At 41.5% G+C, this 25,000-nt stretch overlaps 1 protein-coding gene across 2 annotated transcripts in view; it reads left to right on the top strand.

Annotated features, from left to right (window-relative positions):
* LOC308078675 (LHFPL tetraspan subfamily member 2a protein-like) overlaps positions 1-22,263 on the top strand; it is a 68,034-nt gene extending 45,771 nt beyond the window's left edge. For both annotated transcript variants that reach the window (XM_080419945.1, XM_080419944.1), the window contains 3 exons: positions 5,129-5,341; positions 5,903-6,821; positions 18,545-22,263. In XM_080419945.1, the coding sequence (XP_080276071.1) occupies positions 6,377-6,821; positions 18,545-18,801 (702 nt within the window). In that variant the 5' untranslated portion in view covers positions 5,129-5,341; positions 5,903-6,376 and the 3' untranslated portion in view covers positions 18,802-22,263. The remainder of the gene's footprint in view (positions 1-5,128; positions 5,342-5,902; positions 6,822-18,544) is intronic.
* Positions 22,264-25,000: the final 2,737 nt, after the last annotated feature.

Here is a 25,000-nt window from a genome sequence, read left to right as displayed (position 1 = left end):
GGGCTCCCACCATCAATACTACCGATTATCGAAACGACCGATTATCGGGGCCGATATTCATGATCAATATCGAAAGAAATGAAATATAAAAAGAAACAAAAAAAAGTTTTTTTTCGAGTTGATCATTATTTTATATTTTTGTTATTCTTGACATTTTTTAATCGGTTCTTAATATCGGCTATCGGCCTCTTTGATCACTACCAATCGGTATCGGTATCGGACATGAAAAACCTGAATCGGTCGATCCCTAGTCAATATATTCCTGGAAATATTTCAAAAATAAACACCTTTCCAGGCATGGAAATAGTTTGGAATTTGTTTTGGAGTAAAGTTTGTTCATGCATTGTACTTGGGTAATGAGTGTGTTCATAATTTATTTTAATAATAAAAAAAAAAAACGTGTCTAACATCATTACACTGAAGCAAGAGCCTCAGGATTGCACCACATGATTGCTATACAGTAGTGATGAGCGGGTCGACCCGTAACCCGCGGGACCCGCGGGTCAACCCGCGGCGCGGGTAGGTCGAGTCAGGATTTCAGAGAAAAATATGCGGGCTGAGGGTGAGCGGGTCAGGCGCTCTCCACGAAAAAAAAAAAAAAAAAAACTATTTTGACCAACATGCTTGTTTATTCAGCCCATGACAATGTTGTGCTACTGTAGACATATAAAGGGACTTTGGGTACTTAAAAGAGCGCTATATAATATATATATATATTCCCACCGCGGGTCGCGGGGCGGGTTGAGCCATAGATTTATATATGGGTTCGCGGGGCGGGTTGAGGCGGGTCGCGTTCCGTCGCGGGTTGGGGCGGGGCGGGTCATGAGAAAACCCGACCCGCACATCACTACTATACAGGCTTGGAAATGGGCAAAAATATTGTGGGGAAAGTTATGGAAAGGTTTAGAAAGTTCATTTGTAAAAAAGAATGTGTGGGTACGGGTTTGAAGATGCTTAACTTTGTGTCTGACCGTCTTTCCCTCCGAGCTGGAACCTGCTAATGTGTCTCGTGGACAGACTTGAAATCTCTCAATTCGGTATGAGATTCCTGCCTCTTCAAAGGGCCTGTTGGAGCCAAACACTTGGAGTCTCTACACCAGTGGTTTTCAACCCTTTTTCATATCAAGGTCCATTATTTATTCGCTATTTGATATATATATATATATATATACACACATATAAAACGACACAGATGCTTTCCTGGTTTTAATGGGTAAAAAAAACAAAAGCAACTGCACCAATGCAGAAGCTGCAGAGCGGTGCTTCATATATTGGGATGATGATCAGTTTCCAAAGCAGTGGGCGTAGGTTTGTCTGCAGCTGCTGTTTTAATAACCAAACAGAATGCGGATTTCACCAGATGGCCCCGTAGGTGGAGATCTGTATTCGTATGCCTTTGAAGCACATTTGAACCGCGAGGGTGGAATATTATGCTATTGGCTCTATGCACAGCAGCCATATTGGAAAGACATGGGCCACTTCCTTACTTCCTTCACAGGTGGTACCAATGATACTTAATTAAGGCTCTGTTCCATTCTGGTCAAACAGAGTCAGGGTGCTGATATTGTGCATGTGCATACATTATAAAACATACATTAACCACTTTAGCGCTGCTTTATATATAGGCTATTTGAAAATAGCCAATATACAAGCTCACACTCGCGACGCGTTGTGAGCTTGTAGATCTGCTATTTTCAAACTTTTTGGTACTCTTTTTTTTACTTATTTTGGGTACTTTAAGTATATTTTGATGCCAATACTTTAGTACTTTTACTCAAGTAACATTTTGAACACAGGCCTTTTACTTGTAACAGAGTATTTCTACATTGCAGTATCGATACTTTTACTTAAGTAGAAAATGTGAGTACTTTTTCCACCACTGACTTTAAGGTCAGCCTTATGCAGCTGTGTTGCTTACATCACTGTGTAGTGTTTACTATAAGGCTGTAGCTTTTAACCTGATCTGAAAAACAAAAGGGCGTCATGCCCTTTAAAGTGAATGCTGCTTGATAGAATAATTGCACATGTGGAAGAACAATGACAGAGAAATTATGTTTTACTGCCTAACCTGTAGACGTCTGTTATCTTTACTGTCCAGCCTTTGATGCCAGTGCATTGCCCTGAAGCTGATCTGGGATCAGGGTTGTGGGTCTGATATGGTGCTGCTTCACTGGCCTCCAGGGCTTCTGCTGATCCTTAGAAAGTTGTAAAACAAAAAAAAGGCAAAGGTCTGTAAATGACACAGACAGGTAAAATAATGTAGGATTCATTCATTTGTTCTTCTAGAACATTTCAGTTGACTAAAATATGACTAAAACTAAATTGGAATTTTATTCAAAAGACTTAAAGTAACACTGTTACTTCGAACCCTGACTGGCCGGGGCTGTTTCTGTGTTGGCATGTTCTCACCATGGTCATTCATTCATTCACATGGGATTCCTTCGGGTTGCTGGGAATCTTCTGTTTCCTCCCACAGTAAAAGACATACATGTTAGCGTCATTCTCCACTCTCCAGCCCAAGTGCCCTTGAGCAAAGCTATAGGGCATTAACCCTGGAATTTTCCCACGGGGACAATAAAAGTATAATCTGTAAGGTTATCTGCCGTGCTGTTATGGCTATGTGCTGTGTGTGTGTGTGTGTGTGTGTGTGTGCGCGAAAGCGATCTACAAGCGATCTACAAGCGAAATCGTTCGTTCACTGAAATGATTTTTTTCCTTCCCACCACCAGTGTGTGTGTGTGTGTGTGTGTGTGTGTGTGTGTGTGTGTGTGTGTGTGTGTGTGTGTGTGTGTGTGTGTGTGTGTGTGTGTGTGTGTGTGTGTGTGTGTGTGTGTGTGTGTGTGTGTGTGTGTGTGTGTGTGTCATCAGTGGTCTTGTGACTGGGGGACAGTGGTTCTGTTATCTACCTCCAGGCTGGTTTTGGGGGTTGGGTTCAAAATAGGCCTCAAGTTGTTAAGCCCAGTCCGTCAGCGCTCTATACTAGTGACTTTTCTGTTTTCGCTCTACATTAAACACCTTCACTGAAAATAGCCGATCTACAAGCTCACAACGCGTCGCGACACGTTGTGAGCTTGTAGATCTGCTATTTTCCTGCAAAGATTTTCCCCAGAGTACGGATGCTGGTGTTAAAGGGATAGTTCACCCCAAAAAAATCTAATTTTCTATCAATTACACACCCCATGAAGCTTTGAATTCATGGAGATTTTTTTGTTTTTGTCGCTTTCCTGAGACAATAATTTTATGACCAGCGGAAAGATGCTAATGTCTCTGGTAGGAGACTCAAAGTTGACACGCAGGGAAAAAAAGCATTTCCTGGTCACCCCGGGAGGGGAAGTGACATTACTTTTACAGCTTCACCCAGCTGAGGCTGCTCAGATGGCTCTGATGAGCGCATGGGGGGGAGCTGTAAGGGGTAAAATCACGAAACCCACCAGGCGTGTGTAAGCATAAGCTTTTGTTTGTTTGTTATGTTAGTGAATGCACACGTGATCAAGGTTTTTTTTGTCAGTTTTTTTCTGCTCTAGGCAGAAAAGGGTGTATTCTCATAGAATCGCATTGTATTTGTATGCCCACCACCGCGGAGATTGTGGGTTTGAATCCCCCGTGGTGCAATCGGCTTTGTCGAGTGTCTATACAAACACAATTGGCCCGGGGGATGGAAGCCGGGCGGAGGGGGGCTTGGGGGCGGAGCCTGTCAGCAGGGAGTGTTGGGCGGGAGGAGTAGGACGAAGGCTCTACGTCCTCCCGGTGGGGGCTCCTCACTGCTGGTATTTGAGTCAGTAGAATACAACAGCAGTGACAACACACAAATGTGTGTGGGGAGGAATCAATTGGCGACTAAATAGAGCACCGAAGTCCTGACGTCACTCGTTCATCCCCAGGTTTGCGGAAGTAATTTCTCTATGGAGAATAACATTGGGTCATCTTAGAATCGTCTCATATAAGAATTGTGGTCCAAAAATAAACACCGCGTGTCGGCGTTATTGTCAGGGAGGAGGTTCTGTATAGTTTATGATAGTCAGTCACTTATATTTGATACAGTCTGTTTCTGGCGAAAATGTAACTAATTTGGCGGAAGTAACATTAGCGTTTTCTCACCGTCAGTTGATGCTTCATATCCATAAGAGTCAACCCGCCGTGGTCATTTGTTTATTTTTGGAACACAGTTCTTATTTGACGCGATATTAAATACGTCTATGGGATTCAGAACGGGGGTGGAAAACTGCGAACCAGGTAGACAAACAAAGGATGTGTAAATGACGTCAGACTTCGGCGGTCTATTGGGGTGAAAAAGGGGTAAAAATAAAAAAAACAGCATTCACAATACATCGCTAAGTGTCTTTCTCAGGGACACTTCGACATGTAGATGGGTGACCCAAGGGTCAAACCTTGTGATTCCCAGACAACCTGTCTACCCACTCAGCTATGGCCGCCACTAAGTCGCTCTCATCCCAATGTAAGCGTCCATTTCTCAAGTATTAATTTATGTCTCTTTGACTCTAAATTCTGAATTCTTCTTCAAACCTCCAACCTCTAGCTGTGTTCCACAGCGCTCCTGCATAGACACTGCTGTAAGCAACCATGTGAAACACACTGCTGTGTTTACAGTGTGTACACGAATGCACGCACACGCACACGCACGTCATACTGACCTGACACTAATGTGCTTTCTCAGGCACAACAGAACAGAACATTACAGATCTTTCAACGTCAACACACAGACAACTGTAGAGTTTCACTTCAGACACACTCAGCCTCAATAGAAGCACACTACACATCTGACCCAGTAGTTCTCGTTGTGGGCTTGTAGATCTGCTATTTTCAAATAGCCGATATATATAGGGTTAAAGTGGTTGAAAATATTTATTTATGCTATATTAACACATTTTGCTTTCGACCCCCTAGAGCCCCCTCAAGGACCCCTGAGGGTCCCCGGACCCCACTTTGAGAACCACTGCACTCACTTCATTCTTTGACACATTGTGAGCTTGTAGATCAGCTTATTTTCGGGCATGGGACACCTTTATGACAAAGTATAAAGTTGACTCTAGAGTTAGTGTTTACAGTCTCCAATGACCCACACACTAAGGTTGTATCGTTAATGTTTACCGTCTTTTATCTGCTACAGGTGTGTTTGACGTGACGCCAGCGGGCTGGCCCAGAGGACACGCCCCCTGCAGTACCATGTGAACGACACACCGCACGCCGATAGGACAGAAACAAACAACAACGCCCAACACCAAACCGCACCCTGCCGGAGAGAGAGAGAGAGAGAGAGCACACAACGCCAAGACATCAGACAGGAAGGAGTGAGCGCAACAGCAGGGGAACACCTGAAAAGGTAGATCATAATTATTAACCCATTCAATCCAGGAACGCATCTGTGTCACTTTAGATTTCTTTGGCTATTCAAAAATAGCAGATATGCAAGCTCACAGCGCGGCACCGAGTGCCGCGCTATGAGCTTGTAGATCTGCTATTTTTGAAAAATCTTGAAAATGTGTGCAAATCTTTGAACGTATATTTTGCCATATCAGTGGTGTTCCAACTTTTCCATGTCAAGGACCCCCAAAATGATATGTATTGGGCCGCGGACCACCATCTCAAAATATGTTGTTCGAGGTACCCCCAAAAGCACATATCGGAGTTAAAAATGTTCGCTTTAAAACATATATATATATGTATTCAAAGATTTGCACAAACTTTCACGATTTTTCAAAAATAGCAGATCTACAAGCTCATAGCGTGGCACTCGGTGCTGCGCTATGAGCTTGCAGATTTTGTATTTTTTAATAGCCAAATAAATCTAAAATGACACAGATGCGTTCCCACAATTAAATCGTTAATCGCAATTATTTGAGTGACAAATTAATCATCAACTTCAATTTTGTCGTTGTGACAGCCCTACCTGAAGGAGCCTTGAAGACCCAAGACCCAGGAGCAACAACAAGGAAGTAGGAAGGACCACGGTCCTACCGGAACAACACTTGACCCCAACGTCAGAAGCAGAGGACATCCTCTGACTGGACTGATAACTTCTGTGTCAGTGGAGCTCCTGGCTCAAAGGGAAAATACCCAGTAAAACTGTCTGACAAAAAATCTGACTAAAAGCCATCGGTTGAATCGATCGCTCTTGGATTTAATCGATCGATCTTCGCTCTAAGCAGAGAGCCCCTCCAGAGTCCAGACATTTGTCGTTCCTGCTCCATCATTTGCAGTTTTCAGGAAAGGGAAGAAGAAGAACAACAGAAAACGACCGAATTTTGATTCCTGATCATCGGATCGCATCGATCGATCTTGGATTTTAATCGATCGATCTTTGATCTCTAAGCAGACAGCGCCCCACCCCTGTGTCTCCGGGACAATCGTGGTCACCATGTGCCACGTGATCGTGACGTGCCGCTCCATGCTCTGGACTCTGCTGAGCATCGTGGCGGCGTTCGGCGAGCTCATCGCCTTCATGAGCACCGACTGGCTGGTGGGCTTCCCCCGGACCCCCGACGCCGTCTTTGGCCCCCACCACCACCACGGCGGGGCCTCTTCGGCTGCCGGCGAGGCCTACCGGCCCACCCTGGGACTGTACGGCCGCTGCATCAAGCTGCCGCACCTGCGGCTCGGCCGCGGCGGCGTGCTGTGCGGGCCGTACGCCGTGCACTTCGGCGAGATGGCCAGTGGCTTCTGGCAAGGGGCGGCCATCTTCCTGGCGGCGGGCATCCTGCTGCTGTGCGCCGTGGCGTTCATCTCGGTGTTCACCATGTGCTTCCAGAGCATCATGAAGAAGAGCATCTTCAACGTGTGCGGCCTGCTGCAGGGCATCGCTGGTGAGTCTCACACATATGTTTTTCACCCCTTAACCCATAAAGACCTTAGGCCGATTCTACAAATGCCTTCAAAATCAGTAGTTCTCAAACTTTTTCGTGCCAAGGACCCCCAACATGATATGTATTTGGCCGTGGATCCCCCCCCCCCATCTGAAAAGGTTTAAGAGTGCCACACAAAAGTAGCACAAAAAAAAATCACAATGCATCGCGATAGTATTCATAATATACTAGAAATGTAGTGGAGTCAAAAGTACAATATTTTGTCTTTGAAATGGAGTGAAAGTCTAAGGATAAAAATTTAAATAAACCTAATACTCCAGTAAAGTACAGATTTAAAAAAATGGTAATGATACAAAAAAGGAAATGTACTCTGTTGCTGTCCACCACTGCCACTAGCTGACGTTATACTAGTCATTATTTCCAGTAAATGTCCAGACCTTCTGGTAATAATAAAACTGGAGTCAGATGGTGGATGTTTGCAGAAAGGATTGACCTCAGATGTGAAGATGATGGGCGATATTGTTGCCAGAGACGGTTACGTTATTCCGTTGGCGTGTCCCTAAAATTCGACATGTCACTGATGTCACCGTTTGTCCCTGTCCCCATTGACCTAATACAGGGGTCTTCAACAGGGGCTCCGGGACCCCTAGGGGGTCCTCAGAGTTACTACAGGGGGTCTGCCAAACCTTTGTCTGATAGGAACTTTAAACATAAGAAAAATACAAATATATTAACCATCTGAATCCATATTGTGGGGGGACCATTTGCCAGTAAATAGCAGATCTACAAGCTCTGCTATTTTCGGCAAATTGTCCAGCACTTTGAAGATCTATGAAATCTATGAAAGTTTAATCTTTAACACAATTTTATGTACAGCACTTGAGCAGTGGTGGAAAAAGTACTCAAGTAAAAGTAAAAGTTACTAAGTAAAAGTATCAATACTGCAATGTAGAAGTACTCTGTTACAAGTTAAAGTCCTGAATTCAAAATTTACTTGAGTAAAAGTACAAAAGTAGTGGTATCAAAATGCACTTAAAGTACCAAAAGTGAAAGTACTGAAATGTTTGAAAATAGCAGATCTACAAGCTCACAACGCATCGCATCGCGACGCGTTGTGAGCTTGTAGATCGGCTATTTTCAAATAGCCTAGGTATAAAATAGGGCTAAAGTGGTTAATGTATGTTTTATAATGTAATCATTTATATCTGCAAAGTAACTAGTAACTAAAGTTTTCAAATAATTGTTGCGGAGTAAAAGTACAATATTTGCCTCGAAGATGTAGTGGAGTAGAAGTAAAAATATAGACAATTGGAAATACTCCAGTAAAGTAAAAGTACCTCAAAATTGTACTTAAGTACAGTACTTGAGTACATGTACTGAGTTACATTCCATCACTGCCCCTAACTCTGTTAACCTAATTTTCACCATGTCACTGATGTCACTGTTTGTCACTGGAGATCAGCAGATAGAAATGTGAAAGTCTCTGAGGGCCATGTTGTCACCGTTTCTATCCAGATGTGTGTAACTGAAGCCGTGTGCCGTGGGGCAGAAACCTTGTATCTCCATATTACACCTTTTGATGTTGTTTTTTTTGCCCTACTTTGTCATACAAGAGCATAGCGCACAAGTAACAAATATGGCCGATCTACAAGCTCACAACGTGTCATGCTGTGAGCTTGTAGATCGGCTATTTTCCACTATTTTAGAAACATTGTGTAAGACATAATACAGGGGTCCGGGACCCCTAGGGGGTCCTCAGAGTTACTACAGGGGGGCCGCCAAATCTTTGTGTGATAGGATTTTTTTTACCACTTGAAGCCTAGCATCCCTTTTCTGAGGAGAACTTTAGCCAAAAATAGCCGATCTACAATATGTAGATCTGCTATTTTTGGCAAAGAGGTGTAGAGGGAAACAAGAGCAGACCAAGTACATTTTTTAAAATCTGAAACAATATAGAGGGGGTGTCTCAGCTAGGGGGTCCTTGGCCTAGAAAACGTTGAAGACCCCTGTATTAAGCCTATGAAAATTATTAACAAGAGCTTGTGACTAAACAATAACTACATTGGAGTCATTCAAAAACATTCATTTCTTGAATAGTAAGCGAGGTTTCTCAGCCCTGAAGGTAAAGTCATTCATAGCACCTTACGTAAGTGAATAGCTAAAACAGACGACAGAACAAGGACATTGTATTATCTGGCAGGGAGACAGGTACCTGTCTTGGTAACTATACGTGTCTGGCAGGGCGACGGGTACCTGTATTGGTAACTACACGTGTCTGGCAGGGCGACAGGTAACTACGGTAACTTGGTAACTAGGCGTGGCAGATCTTCTCCTTTGATGTTGCCTCCCGGGTCCCAGATGTAACGTTTGGCAACATGTGGGCATGTGGGCCAGTGTTCATTTTGTCCATTAAAACTATGACCACCATATTTCGTCGACTACCTTTTTTCAATGACGAAAACTAAATAAAAACTAAGCTATGATGACTAAAACTAAGACAAAATATATTGACAATTTTGTCAACAAATAACAACTAGACTAAAATGTTAGGGAGGGGCTGTACGTGGAGAAGAGAGGCAGTAGAACTAAGCTAAGACAAGTCATTTTATGCTTGGTTGCGTGTGGGTGTTACACTCGGAAATAGCCGATCTACAAGCTCACAGCGCGTCACAGATTGCAGATCGGCTATTTTCGACAAACAGCTAAGGCATAAACCAGGCATTACTGACGCTATCACGGCCTGCCAGCATACATTTTAGTCGACTAAATCAACTGTATATTTAGTTGTTTAGGTTTATAGCAGTGGTTTCCAACCTTTTTCATACCAAGGACCCCTAAATTGATATACATTTGGCCACGGACCCCCCATCTATTTTGTGTCAGCGACCCCCAGGAGAGACAAAATTGTTCGTATACAATAATGGATAAAGGGGTGAAAATGTATATGAACACCTTTTGCTGGGGACCCGGCTGGAACCCCCTCAAGGACCATTGGTGGTCCCCGGACCACTGGTTGAGAACCACTGGTTTATAGGACAGGGTGTTTTGCTCTCTCATAACCTCAACTAGCCCCGATTAGAAACAGGAAGACAATAAATGTGTGCCGTGTCTTTAAACCATCTGCTTTACAAGCGCAACATGGACAGCGAGTCATAAACTGTCATCATGTCTTCGATCTCATGATTCTGTTCCTATCTTTATGACAGTGAAAATTACATTGCAGTGCAGTATAGTTTTGCAACAATAAAATGCCAGATTACAGAATGTCCTTTGGTAACAGTCGCCAACCTTAAAATGACCAGGTAGACATAGACTAGGATGTACTGGTGTGGGTTACAAGCTTGATCGTATAATATAGCCTCACAGAGAGGGTTACGTTACAGACCATTATCTTATTGCAAAACGGACAATTTTTCTCTCTTTCATCTCCAACACAAAACAAAGAGTGAAACAAGGTCATGAATTTGACCACCTTTGATTAAGTCACAGTTATGGAGTGAACATAACACAGAATGACCTCAGAACACATGGTGTGATTGGGTCACACACAGACAGCAGACATCCTGGTTGTAACTGATAAGAATTGTGAGAATGTGATTATGGTGTAATGTTTAGAAGGGAGGCATTCTTTTATAGACAGACAGACATGGTGACATGTAAGTATCAATCCATTGTGTTCCGGCTTGGATCAATGGAACTAACGTAGTATTCAATGCGTTGCATCGCGACGCACTGTGAGCTTGTAGATCATTTTCAAATGGCCGAAATGTATATAGGGCTGAAGCTGTTACTGTTTGTTTTGTAATAATAATCAAAATCTACAAAGTAACTAGTAACTCAAGTTTTCAAATAATTGTAGAACATTTGCCTCTGAGATGAAGTGGAGTAGAAGTAAAAGTATTGAAAATGTGTAAGTACAACATTAAAGTAAAAATACCTCAACATTGTACTTAAGTACAGTACTTGAGTACATGTACTTAGTTACTTTACACCACTGTTGAGGACCAGTGGATTAGGGGCCGTGGTGAAGGGGATAGGTTGAGAAGGTTAGCAGAAGGAGGAAGTCGTATCTTTAGCTGGAAGGAAATCTATTCTATACCAGTGGGGGGGGGGGGGTCCCGAGACCCCCAGGGGTCCTTGAGGGGGTTCCACTTCCAGGGGGTCTGCAGCTAAATGATTGATTGTTGGGAATTGGAACCAAATGGACCCAATTACTGTGTTGTCATTTTGTTGCCGTCGGGGTAGCCGATCTACAAGCTCACGTGTCTCGTTGCAACGTGCTGTGAGCTTGTAGATCGGCTATTTTTGCTACTGACACTCCTTTCCAGGATTCGAAATTCAAAAATAGCAAAAGTAGCAGATCTACTTGTGTGACACTGTAGTAAGATTAATTTACGAAAAAACACACAAAGTTAAAGGGTAGGGTAAGGTAGTTAAAAATAAGTGTTAAATAGCTCTATATTCTGATAGTACTCATTGCTATAGAGTGTTTGTTCAGTAACAGGAGTCTCCATGTCTCTCCAGCTCTATATAAACAGAAAATGCATTTTTAGGTTGGGATACCAATTTTATCCTTATCAGAATAAAGAACTCAGTCAGGATACAGGTTAAACAAGTGAAATTGGAAGTGATGACACTAAGAAATGAGCAGACAAAATTGGAACTGGAAGAATGAAAAAAATAAAATGAAGTTGATAAATGGATACTTTCTCCTGATTGGCTGACATTTTGTCAACTACCAGAAAATGCATTTTCTGTTTATTAAAGAGCTGGAGACAAGGAGACCCCTGTTACTGAACAAACACTCTATAGCAATTACTATCACAATATAGTGCTTTAACCTTTTAATACAAAACTTCTTGTTTTAACCAAAAAATATCACTTACCCAAACTTTAATCCATGAGGACCGGGAACCACCATCTGTGTCATTTTAGATTTTAACCACTTTAACCATTATCTTATACTTTGGCTATTCAAAAATAGCAGATATAGAAGCCCTGTAGATCTTTTAAAGCCAACATTTGTAACTCAAATCTTTGCATCTGGGGATTCTACATATGTCTTCTAAATCCTACAGTTTTTTGAGAAAACGTATGTTGCTATAATCAGTGGTTCTCAAACCTTTTCATCTCAAGGCCCACCCAAAATGATATGTATTTGGCCACGGACCCCCATCTCAAAATATGTTGTTCCAAGGGACCTCCCAGAAGCAAAGATTTTAGTTAAAAATGTTCGCTTTAAAATATATATATATTCAAAGATGTGTACAAATGTTCACGATTAAAAAAATAATGCAGATCTACAAGCTCATAGTGCGGCACTCGGTGCCGCGCTATGAGCTTGTAGATCTGCTATTTTTTGAATAGCCCAAAGTATAAAATAATGGTTAAAGTGGTTACGCCGATGCGTTCCCGGTCTTAATGGGTTAAACTACGGAGATAAGAGGTTTCTGCCCAACAACAGCGATATGGAGAGATACAAGGTTTCTGTGTGACTAGCTACAATGTCGACATGGGAAAGTCCTCTGTAAATCTCTGCTCCATACGGACAGCTTTGCTAGGGGCAGAAAGCAGAGAGTGTGTGTGTGTGTGTGTGTGTGTGTGTGTGGAGCGCAGAGCAGCGGGATATTAGGTTAGAAGGTGTGTCTGGTTTGGGGGGGGGGTTGGGGTGGTGGTGGTGGGGGGGGGGGGGGGGGCGTGAGGGTCTTTGGTAGGGCAGTATAGCGGAAGCAGTACGACTCAGATTTATTTTACATAACTCATTCAATCCCGGAACGCATCTCTTGTCATTTTTAGGATTTCTTTGGCTATTCAAAAATAGCAGATCTACAAGCTCATAGCGCGGCACCGAGTGCCGCGCTATGAGCTTGTAGATCTGCTAATTTTGAAAAATCGTGAAAATGTGTGCAAATCTTTGAAAGTATAATGTTTTTAAGCAAACGTTTGTAACTCAAATCTTTGCTTCATGGGGGGGTCCCTGGAACAAAATATTTTACAAATGTTTGCTTTAAAAAATATATATTATTATTTACTTATTACATTTTCAAAATGTTTCAAAAATAGCAGATTTACAAGCTCATAGCAATAATTTGATGACCAGCGGACCGGTAGGCAGCCCGACACAAAGGAGACTCTTTGTGTCTCCTACCGGAACCGCTGCCGGCCATCAAATTATTGGCTTAGGAATGTGACAAAAACAAAAAAATATCCATGAATTCAAGTCTCCATGGCGATCATCTCTAATCGATAGAAAAAAAGTCATTTTGGGGTGAACTATCCCTTTAAATACTGAAATACTGAGGTAAAGTAAAAGTATCGAGTAGCTGTACTTAGTTACTTGGTAGGGGGGGGGGTGCAGTGAATTGAAGCCATACATTCAGTCCATCAGCAGGCAGCAGCTACAATACTGCAGCAACATGTGGAAAGAATCTCTGACCCACTTTTCATTTCCTTGTTTAATACCATACTGACTGTTCTAAAGGAGAGAGGGGGGCTTTAAGGGCCAAAGAAAGGGACAGGGAGGGTTCTGGAATTATGCTTTTGGGTAGTTTTTTAAATGTCCTAAAGTGCATGGATCAGGCCAGACTAGATGAGGAAACAGTGCTATAGGGAAATACACAGACAGCACAACTAGACGTCGGCTTTCTCAGTAGAGTGTTAGATCCATAAAAACACATTCCACCATAATAGGTAGCACTATCTAAACATTTTACTCAAAATGCTCAAATTCTCACTAATTTGGCTCCGATCACAAAGAATACTTCCTATAACACAAAGATTTGGCGACCCCCCCCCCCCCCTCCCCCAGTAACTCTGAGGACCCCCTAAGGGTCACGGGACTCTACGGCATGGGTCTTTAACAGAGGGTTCCGGAACCCCTAGGGGTCCTCAGAGTTACTAGAGGGGGGCCGCCAAATCTTTGTGTTTTTATGAACCAGTTGAACACAAGCATCTCTGTTCTGGGGCGGACCATTTGCAGAAAATAGGCGATCTACATTTACGTCGTAATCTTGTAGATCGGCTGTTTTCGGATCTTTGGTGTAGAGGGAGTAAAGAGCAGACCAAGTACAAGGGGTCCTTTGCCTGAAAAACGTTGAAATGCCCCTTGGTCTGCGGAAAACTGTACAACAATATGTCTATATTCTCCAGGTGGAGGAAATCCTTATTGATGGACTCATGGAAAATCATTCATGTGAACAACAGCGTCAAAACGGTCCAGTTGGCACCAATGATTTCCTGTGAACGGCGACGCGGTTTCAAAACGTGACTTCAGAGGATCAAAACGACACCTCTGATATTGTCTCTGTCAGGTGGAAACCTTGTATGTCCAAAGCTGTTCTTTTTCAGGAAATGAAAAAAAAAACCTGCTTTCCAATGGATACAATCTAGTTATTATTTAGTCACTAGCTCTTGTTGATACTTTTAATTGGTTCAATATTTATAAAACCCACACAAATAAGTTGAAATCAGTGTTAATTCTGTCAACTAAAACTATGACAAAAAAAACTATTTTCACTGACAAAAACTGGATAAAAACAAAATATAAACTAAGCTACAATAACTAAAACAATCACTAAATATACTGACAATTTCGTCAACAAATAAAACCCAGACTAAAATGTTAGGGAGGGACGAGTGGAGAAGAGATCGAGTAGAAACATTTTATGTTTGGTTGGGTGCGGGTGTCGTGCTCCGAAAATAGCTGATCTACAAGCTCACAGTGATTGTGAGCTTGTAGATCGGCTATTTTCTGTATTTTTTTTCCTGTATTTTTTCATTACGATGCCATCACGGCCCGCTAAAATAAAACTGTAGATTTAGTCGACTAAAATCTGATGATATTTTGTCAACTAAAACTAGACTAAAACATTTCAGATGACTAAAATATGACTAAAACTAAATGGAATTTGATTCAAAAGACTATGACTAAAACTACATCAATATTTGCTGTCAAAATAATGAACACTGGTTGAAATATGGAGATACAAGGTTTCTGCCCGACTGCCGCGATCAGTGTTGCCAGATGTTGTGAGAGAAATAAGCAACCAGGTCTAGGAAAGCCAAAAATAAGTGACTATTATACAGGCCATATGAGCACTTTAAACCTATAATACTGCATTCGTCAGCTGTTTGAAAATAGCCGATATACAAGCTCACAACGTGTCGTGCTGTGAGCCTGTAGATTTGCTGTTTAAAAAAAAAAATTGAAATAAAATCTGTAATATTTGGGAAGAATCTAGCACAAAACATTTTCAGATGGGGGTTAGGGACAGATACATGACGTGAAAATATTGGAGAACCACTGGTTTAAATAATAATAAAACAATGTTTTGAAGCAAGCCCAAATAAGCAACTACACTTCAGAAGAAAAACCCCCCAAAAAAACCCAACCCGCAACAACCAATATTTACACACGACTTAACAGAAAAAAACAAGCTCCAAAGTCGCTTATAATAAACGGACATGGCAACACTAGCCAACGATATAAGTGATATGAAGTGACTCCCCCAGGCAGGAAAAGAGACCAAAGCTGAACCGTTCCAAACACAGACCAGGTCAGTGTGTGTGTGTTGTTCAAACACGCCGTGCGAACAACGCCAAGGTACAACAACAGGAAAAGGTAGCCAGAGGGCCAAAGGGGAATCAGGGGATCAGGGGAATCCCCCCCCCCCCCCCCCCCCTACCCCCCAGGAACAGCGTCCTGTGTCTGTGTGTAGAAGGGACCGCCGGGGTCATTTCCTCTTCAACTCCGTGACCTACTTCCACTGTCACAGATTCAGTCATTTAGTTGCACACACACACACACACACACTCCCCCCCCCCCCCCCCGCCGCCCCCCCCCACATCTTATATTACCAGTGGTGTAAAGTAACTAAGTACAAGTCCAATTTTGAGGTACTTTTACTTTACTAGAGTATTTCTCATTTTCAATACTTTTACTTCCACTCCGCTACATCTCAGAGGCAAATGTTGTACTTTTACTCCACTGCAATTATTTTAAAACTTTAGTTACTAGTTACTTTGCAGATATACATTATTATACGTTATAACATACATTAACCACTTTAGCCCTATTTTATACTACCTAGACTATTTGAAAATTTTCAGACATTTTAGTACTTTTACTTTTGGTACTTTGAGTACATTTTGTACTTTAACTTTTTTTTTTATTCCAGACTTTTACTTGTAACAGAGTACTTCTACATTATTGATACTTTTACTTAAGTAAAACATTTGAGTACTTGTTCCACCACTGTATATAACATTGTCTGCAGCAGTGGTTCTAAAACTTTTTTGTTTTGGTTTCAAGGACCCCCAGTTTTATATGAGTTAGGCCAAGGACCCCCACTTGAAATAATTTTCTATCTCTGGGGGCCCTCTGAGTTACAGACCCATAACTCCTTAAGGACCCCTGGGGGTCCCTGGACCCCACTTTGAGAACCACTGGTCTACAGTGCCCCCTACTGCCCACACCTCATGCTACACTGCCTGCGCTTCAAACACAAACATTGATTTGTTGTGATCACCGTCCACAGTTCAAATAATCATATTTAAACTGGGGACCCCTCAAAATAATCATGTTTGAACTGGGGACCCCCCACCCTGAAAAACACTTGGAATTGTACTGTAGGTTAAGGCATTACATTTAACTTTGTTTGACTCGGTTCCACAGATACATAGTGAAAATAGCTTATCTGCAAGCTCACAACAAATGTTTGCCTCTTTCTTAGGTAACATTTGACAATTCTGTCAATGTTGGACCATTTTTTATAGTTTGTTGAATGCCTTCGACGCAATGATTTATTCATTTTATTGTAATTATTATTATTTCTATTACATTATTATTATTATGTATTTATTTTTCATTTTAGAGGTATTAAAAAGGTCTTATAAGTCCTTAAATTGTAACTTTAGAAACATGCAGATACTGTACCCTGTGTACACTTATGTATGTTGGTTTGTTTACTGTTGGGTGAGAAAACAATGTTGCACCTTAAGCAAAATCATCTGGGGACCCACCTGGGGGTCCCAACCCACAGTTTGAGAACCACTGTTTTACATTGCTGCCAAACTACATTTGCTTATTTCATTACATAATGACAGTAAACAGTATAATCTTAACAACACATGCTCTCTCGTCTCCATCATAAAATATCACATTCTCCAATGACATTTGGTTTTTAAAAACCCTCTATTGCCGAGTATGTTTATACATACATTTACAAAACAAAAGCTTGTTTCCCCCATAATAACACGCCTAAAGGCTGCTTTTATTCTAGTGCATCAAAAATAAAATGAACACTTAAGCAAGGGATAATGAATGAGTGAGCAGGTTATTGTTGAGAACTAAACCTCGACGGGGTGGTAAGACCCCCGACGTGAAGCAGAGGGGTCTTATCACCCCGAAGATGAACATTCTTGAGTGTAACTGTTTAGCCGTGAATGACAGCATATAGATTAGGCTATCTGACTATGGCTTGTGAAACGCCTTTGATCTTTCACTCCATTGGCCCTGGGCTAGACCAACGCATTCTACTGAATGGAGAGACCAGATGGGGGTTGGGGGGGGGGGTCCGATGGGGTGTGAAGTGCCTTTTTACTGCTGGTGATTGTTCTCCTTAACGCATTTACACCGGGAAAGAATCTGTGTCATTTTTTTATTTCTCTGGCTATTCAAAAATAGCAGATCTACAAACTCATAGCGCGGCACTCAGTGCAAATCTTTGAATATATATATATTTTTTTTTAAAGAGAACATTTGCAACTCAAATCTTTGCTTCTGGGGGATTCCGCAAATGTCTTCTAAATCCTAGCAGTTTTCTGAAACACTTATGTTTTCTGAAACACTTAACTTTTTCATGTCAAGGAGCCCCAAAATGATATGTATTTGGCCCCCAAATTTTGACCCCCATCTCAAAATATTTTTGTTCCAGGGAAACCCAGAAGCAAAGATGTGAGTAAAAAACGAATTTGCTTTAAAATATATATATATTTAAAGATTTGCAATTAAAAAAAATAAAAATAGCAGATCAATAAGCTCATAGATCAAAGATCATGAGAATGCCAAGCGAGCGCTACACCGCTGGATATAACAATGGTGTCTCTTTGTGCTGTGGTTCCCAAACGCTTTAGCCTGTCACCCAAAAGAGACATTTCATTTCTCCCCGGGACCCAAAAGAGTGAAAATAGAAGTTCATAACGTGGTTTTTTTTTTATTGTAAAAAATTCTTTTCAATGTATGAATTTTTTTTAATAATCTTTTGAAACAAAAATAATAATCGCGACCCACAACAATTGTTCCGCACCCCACAATTGGGTCCCGACCAGTGGTGTAAATTGACTAAGTACATTTACACAAGTACTGTAATTAAGTACAATGTTTAGGTATTTTTACTTTACTGGAGTAATTATATACATTTCGACCATTTGAAAATAGCAGATCTGCTATTTTCAAAATATTTTTTATACATTTTGAACTTGTGAAATGGGACATTATGCACAATGAGCACTTTTACTTTTGTACTTTAAGTATATTTTGATACCAATACTTTTGTACGTGCATTTTAAATTCCGGACTTTCGCTTGTAACAGAGTATTTCTACATTGCAGTATTGATCATTTTACTTAAGTAAAACATGTGAGTACTTTTGTTTTTGTGTGTGTGTCTGGATAAAAACGGGGTCTCTTTATGTGTGTGTGTGTGTGTGTGTGTGTCCACACAGGTCTGTTCCTGATCCTGGGCCTGATGCTGTACCCCGCCGGCTGGGGTTCGGACAAGGTGCAGCTCTACTGCGGCACCGATGCGGCGCCGTACCGGGCGGGCCTCTGCTCCATGGGCTGGGCCTTCTACACCGCCATGGGCGGCACCGTGCTCACTTTCGTGTGCGCCGTGTTCTCGGCGCAGGCCGAGATCGCCACGTCGAGCGACAAGGTGCAGGAGGAGATCGAGGAGGGCAAAAGTCTGATCTGTCTGCTCTGAGAGAAGGAACCGCCCACCCACCTGCCACACTGAAAAAATACTTGGTGTTAACCCATTAAAAGCTGTGAACGCATCTGTGTAATTTTTTTTTATTTCTTTGGCTATTAAAAAAATAGCAGATATACAAGCTCGTAGCGTGGCACCGAGTGCTGCGCTACCAGCTTGTAGATCTGCTATTTTTTTTATAATCGTGAAAATTGGTGCAAATCAGATTCTTTGAATATATATTTTTTTTAAAGCGAACATTTGTAACTCAAATCTTTGCTTCTGGGGGATTCTACACATCAGTGGTTCTCAAACTTTTTTCATGTCAAGGACCACCCAAAATGATATCTATTTGTCGGACCCCCCCCCCCCATCTCAAAATATGTTGTTCCAGGGACCCCCAGAAGCAAAGATTTGAGTTAGAAATTTATATATTCAAAGATTTGCACACATTTTCACGATTTATTTTTTCAAAAATAGTTGTATATCTGCTATTTTTTAATCGCCCAAAGAAATCTAAAAAATTACACAGATGCGTTCCTGGTTTTAATGGGTTAATTAAATCTGAGAGATGTAACCAAATGGACCCAAAAGGGTCCATTTGGTTACATTTGCACCCCTCTCAGCGTTACAATATGGTGTAAGTGATATTTTTTGGTTAAAACAAACGTTTTTTTGTTAAAAGGTTAAAGCTCTATATTGTGATAGTAATCATTGCTATAGAGTGTTTGTTCAAGATGTTTTTAATAAACAGAAAATACATTTTCAAAGTCAACCAATCAGGAGAGAGCATCAATGTATCAGCTTCAATTGTATAGTGTTCCAGTGCCTAATTCCTGGGTTCTGCTCATTTATTTATTTCATCACTTCCAATTTCACGTGTGTATCCTATATCCTGTACGGGCTCTCTCTCCTGATTGGATGCAATCGGAATCCTGACTTTAAGATGCATTTCTTTTGTTTAGCAAAGAGAGACAGGGAGATGCCTGTTACTGAACAAACCCTATATCAATGATTACTACCACAATATAGAGCTATTTATTTAACAATTATTTTAACAAAATAATATGACTTACACCACTCCTTTATCTCTGAGAAGGGTACAAATGTCACCAAATGAACCTTTGCACCCCTCTCAGAGTTACAATTCACACCGAGGATTTGTGTGTGTGGAGAAATGAAGGACCGCCATCTCCACCTTTGGTCGTTGGGGGCCAACGTGTGTCGGGGGCCAACATGCTTGCCTCGGGGGCCAACGCAGGACTCAGAAGGAAGGCCCCGCATTGTTTACCACTAAAGTCTGTTTATACTTGGTCGAACGCCCGCCCTCGCTCACCCAAAATTACAGATTTTCATGTTATGCAGTGGTGGCAAAAGTACTCAGAGATTTTACTTAAGTAAAAGTAGCAATACCACAATATCAAAATACTCTATTACAAGTAAAAAGGCCTGTGTTCAAAATGTTACTTGAGTAAAAGTACCAAAGTATTGGCACCAGAATATACTTAAAGTACCAAAAGTAAAAGTAGTAAAATGTTTGAAAATACCAGATCTACAATACTCCGGTAAAGTAAAAGTACCTCAAAATTGTACTTAAGCACAGTGCTTGAGTAAATGTACTTAGTTACTTTACACCACTGATGTTATGTTAATGTCAAGCGAAACGCTTTTCCCCACATCGGTCGTTTTGGGTGAGCTTGGGCGCTCTTTGAAAGTATAAACGAGGTTTATATTAAAGACTGTCTCTCTCTGACCACTTATTGTGTGCAATTTTGGGAGAAAATCTACAAAATGCCAAAGCTTTTTTTTTGTGTACGTGTGTATTTTGTTTTTCTGCCACTAGAGGTGCTGTGTTGTCTCTGTTATTGTATCCATGTGTATTCATGTGAGTCAGTGCCATAGCGTGTAAATAAGTGAGTGTATATATATTCTAATTATAATAATGTACATATTAATGATCAGAGAATGATTGTGGGTTGAAACGTCACTCGTCTAAATGCCTTAAAACCACAACCAGCTAAAACTGGATCCACCGTTTTTGATCCCTTAAACCAGTTGTGAGAAACCAGTCTACAGGTGAACCACTACTCAGTTCACATAAACTAAGCTGCACTATGTAACTTTCCTGTTCCAGCACGGATTTGAACCCGCCGTCCCCCTCACACGTGCGGCATTTCTTTACCACTGAGCTAATAGAGCCGGCATGCTTGCTCTGGGGATGAACGCTGTGTTCAAAACAAAATGTTGAGCTTCAGATCTAAATGTTTGTCAGCCTAGACACAGGATCTTAAATGTCTCACTAGAAGAGCAGGGAGACCAAATACAACCACTCCAATTGTATCAGTTATGCTGCATTGACATACAAAATAGCATTTTATTCACACACAAAAAAGTTACATAATACAGCTTTAACATAAACCACTCAGTTAACATATCGTCGGGGTCTGGGTCGAAACCTTGTACGTTCAAAAGCGTAATAACCTGTGTTCCAATGGATCCAATGTAGTTATTATCACGGTGGGCAAGACCTAGCCGGTTGAGTGTCTAAATGAAAGTACCGCCCAAGGAAATGACGTTGACGCTTTACAAATCTGTTTACATTCTCCGTGAATGAAACGAGTGCTGTGATTGGTCGAAAAAGATAGTTTCCGTGGGAAATGCGTACGACGGAAGTCCCTCCCCTATAGACACTCTCTGCATTAGGTCGTGACCAGGCTTTTCTCTTCGCAGATGAGTAAGGCTGGGAACGAGGCTAAGTTATTATTTAGTCACAAGGTCCTGTTAATACTTTTCATTGGTTCAATATTTATAAAACACACACACACACACACACTTAACCACTTTCCCTAGATCGTCTTTTTTCCACTACTTGTGTGTGACCTTCTTTCACGGTGGAGTAGGGCATTAATTAACGCTTAAGACACAACACGTTGAAATATGGAGATACAAGGTTTCTGCCCGACAGTGACGGCATAGAAACCTTAGTTGAGAGTGATGAGACCCTTTAAGCTTCTAGAATGTACCGTCATTTGAATGACTAATGATGTCTTTGTTAGACCCTTGAATTGTACTGAAGGAAAATGCAAAAAGAACTCTTTAGATTTGTGTGTTTTTTTTTAATGAATGTGTGAGAGACTGTTTTTTTTTCCATATTGGGAAAATACTGAGAATGAATTGATCCACTGACCTTTTTTAACTATAACAAATAATCCTTAAAACGGGTCTCTTTTTTTTACCCGCATCGAGCAGACATCCTGGAATCTGCGCACAAGGACATTGAAACTAAATGAAGAAGACACATGAAATGTTATTTTTTATTTTATGAGTGTGTAAGTGTCTGCTTTCAGAGGGTGCTTTTTGTTGTTCTTTGTTACCAACATACAGGGATCGTATTTGAACCATAGATAGTGTCCTAACTATCTGTTTGTCCCAGTTTATTTTGCCAAATTAATAAAGAGAAAGAGAAAGAAAATTAAAGCGCTGGCTGGTTTGCATTCATATCCTATGAAGGCCTCACCCCCTAGCACTCATCTCTTCAGACTCCACCTCACCCCCTAGCACTCACCTCTACAGACTCCACCTCACCCCCTAGCACTCACCTCTACAGACTCCACCTCACCCCCTAGCGCTCACCTCTTCAGACTCCACCTCACCCCCTAGCACTCACCTCTTCTGACTCAACCTCACCCCCTAGCGCTCACCTCTTCAGACTCCACCTCACCCCCTAGCAGTCATCTCTTCAGACTCCACCTCACCCCCTAGCGCTCACCTCTTCAGACTCCACCTCACCCCCTAGCAGTCATCTCTTCAGACTCCACCTCACCCCCTAGCACTCACCTCACCCCCTAGCGCTCACCTCTTTAGACTCCACCTCACCCCCTAGCATTCATCTCTTCAGACTCCACCTCTATGCTAGCGTCTAACCTAGATACGACCATATGTCACTCGTTCTCATGTTTTCATTACTTAGGTTTGTTTTCTCAACCACAAAATGTTAAAGAATGTAATTTAAATGTAGTTATTTAAACAGATGCTAGGTTCTTTGTTTAACTGGAATCCTATAGTTTCAATGTACAGATGGTTATTTTGATAGTATTATATATTGTTTAGAGTAGACCAATGGTTCTCAAACTTGTTCATGTTAAGGACCCCCAAATTGACACTTATTAGTCCGCGGACCCCCATTTGAAAAAAATATGCCAGGGACCCCCCATAAGAGAATATTTTTACGGCTCTAGCAGTGATTCGCAACCATTTTAATTTCAAGGACCCCCAGTTTGACATGTTTTAGGCTACGGACCCCCATTTCATGGCATTTCTATCTCTGGGACCCCAATTTATATCGTAAAATCAATGTTAATTTAACTCTTGAGATTGTACAAATGGAACCAAATGGACCCGGTAGGGTCCCTTTGGTTCCATTTGTACACTCTAACGGGTACCATTTGTACACTCTAACAGGTACACCTAACGGGTCCATTTGGTTCCATTTGTACACTCTCAGAGTTACAGACCCATAAGGGTCCATTTGGTTCCTAACTATCATTTTGCTGGGGACCCCCTGGAACGGAGCCCATTTTGAGAACCAATGGAGTAGACTGATGCTAGGTTTGTGGTTTAGCTGTGATCCTAGTTTCTTGAGGCACTACATTCTACTGTATGTATGTGATCATTTACCTTGTTTATTGTAAGACAATCTGGTCGATTGTAATGGCCTCACATACAGTAGAGTCCACTGGTTCTCAATGTGGAAATGGAAACCAAATGGACCATATCCAGCTATATTAATGCTAAGGACTTTACGGTGCAGATTGTGGTCCCAGAGATAAATAATGGTATTAAACGAGGGTCCGTCAAGCTGGGGATCCTTGAGATGAAAACGGGTTGAGAATCACATACAAGAGACCGTTGAGCAAGGCTGCAAAGGAAAATGAACAAGCTGAAATGCCGAGACCTCGGTTTGGCCCTGAACGTGTGTGTGTGTGTGGGTATTTTCCAGTTACTCTATGATCAGTTTTTCCACTGATGCAGAACCTGTGTGTGTGTGTGTGTGTGTGTGTGTGTGTGTGTGTGTGTGTGTGTGTGTGTGTGTGTGTGTGTGTGTGTGTGTGTGTGTGTGTGTGTGTGTGTGTGTGTGTGTGTGTGTGTGTGTGTGTGTGTGTGTGTGTGTGTGTGTGTGTGTGTGTGTGTGTGTGTCACTCACTCAGGTACTTTCCACTAAGCGGTGATGACAGTGTCAACAATAACATTGACGTAAGGTTTGTTTGATATCATGTGTTATGATGATAAATAAATGAGTTGATGTACTTAAAACACATGAACCCTAGTGTCTGTATTCTGGGCCTGTCATAATAGGTGAACATATTGTGAAAATAGGTGAACATTCTGCGAAAATAGGTGAACATTCTGCAAAAATAGGTGAACATTCCATGATAATATGTGAACATTCTGCGAAAATAGGTGAACATTCTGCGAAAATAGGTGAACATTCCGTGAAAATAGGTGAACATTCTGCGAAAATAGGTGAACATTCCGTGAAAATAGGTGAACATTCAGCGAAAATAGCCAAGGTTGCTATTTTTTTTTAGCTCTCCTATTTTCGATTCACGACACCAACGTGCAACTAAGTATAAATCAGGAATAACTCTAACTCTAAACCTAACTTCTAAATGCCTGTTCCTAACCCTATAACCTGAGTCTTTTACCAATTGTAAGTCTCGCTCTAAAAATCTGTTTTAACCATAAAAACGTCCATTTCTCTCGTGAGGACCAGGAAAATGGTTCCTCACAAGGTCTATTTTTCAAATTTTACTATACATCTGGGGACACTTGGCCCTCACAAGTACAGTAATACGAGTACACACACACACACACACACACACACACACACACACACACACACACACACACACACACACACACACACACACACACACACACACACACACACACACTCACACACGCACACACACACACACACACACACACACACACACACACACACGCACACACGCGCACACACACACACACACACTCTCTCTCAGAGTTCAATTGACACTGAGGATTGTACTGTGTAGATTTGGGTCCCAGAGATCAAGTTGTTGCAACCAAAACGTTTTATTGAATAAAAAATAAAACACGTTGGCGATTAGACTCTGTTAACATTTAATATATAAGATTAGCTTTTATTTTTTAAATGTATAAAAATAAAATA

Source organism: Gymnoscopelus braueri, assembly GCF_963280865.1.
Source record: "Gymnoscopelus braueri genome assembly, chromosome: 22".
Classification (NCBI taxonomy): domain Eukaryota; kingdom Metazoa; phylum Chordata; class Actinopteri; order Myctophiformes; family Myctophidae; genus Gymnoscopelus; species Gymnoscopelus braueri.
The sequence above is the reverse complement of the archived record's forward strand: the minus strand, read 5'-3'. Positions and strand labels throughout refer to the sequence as shown.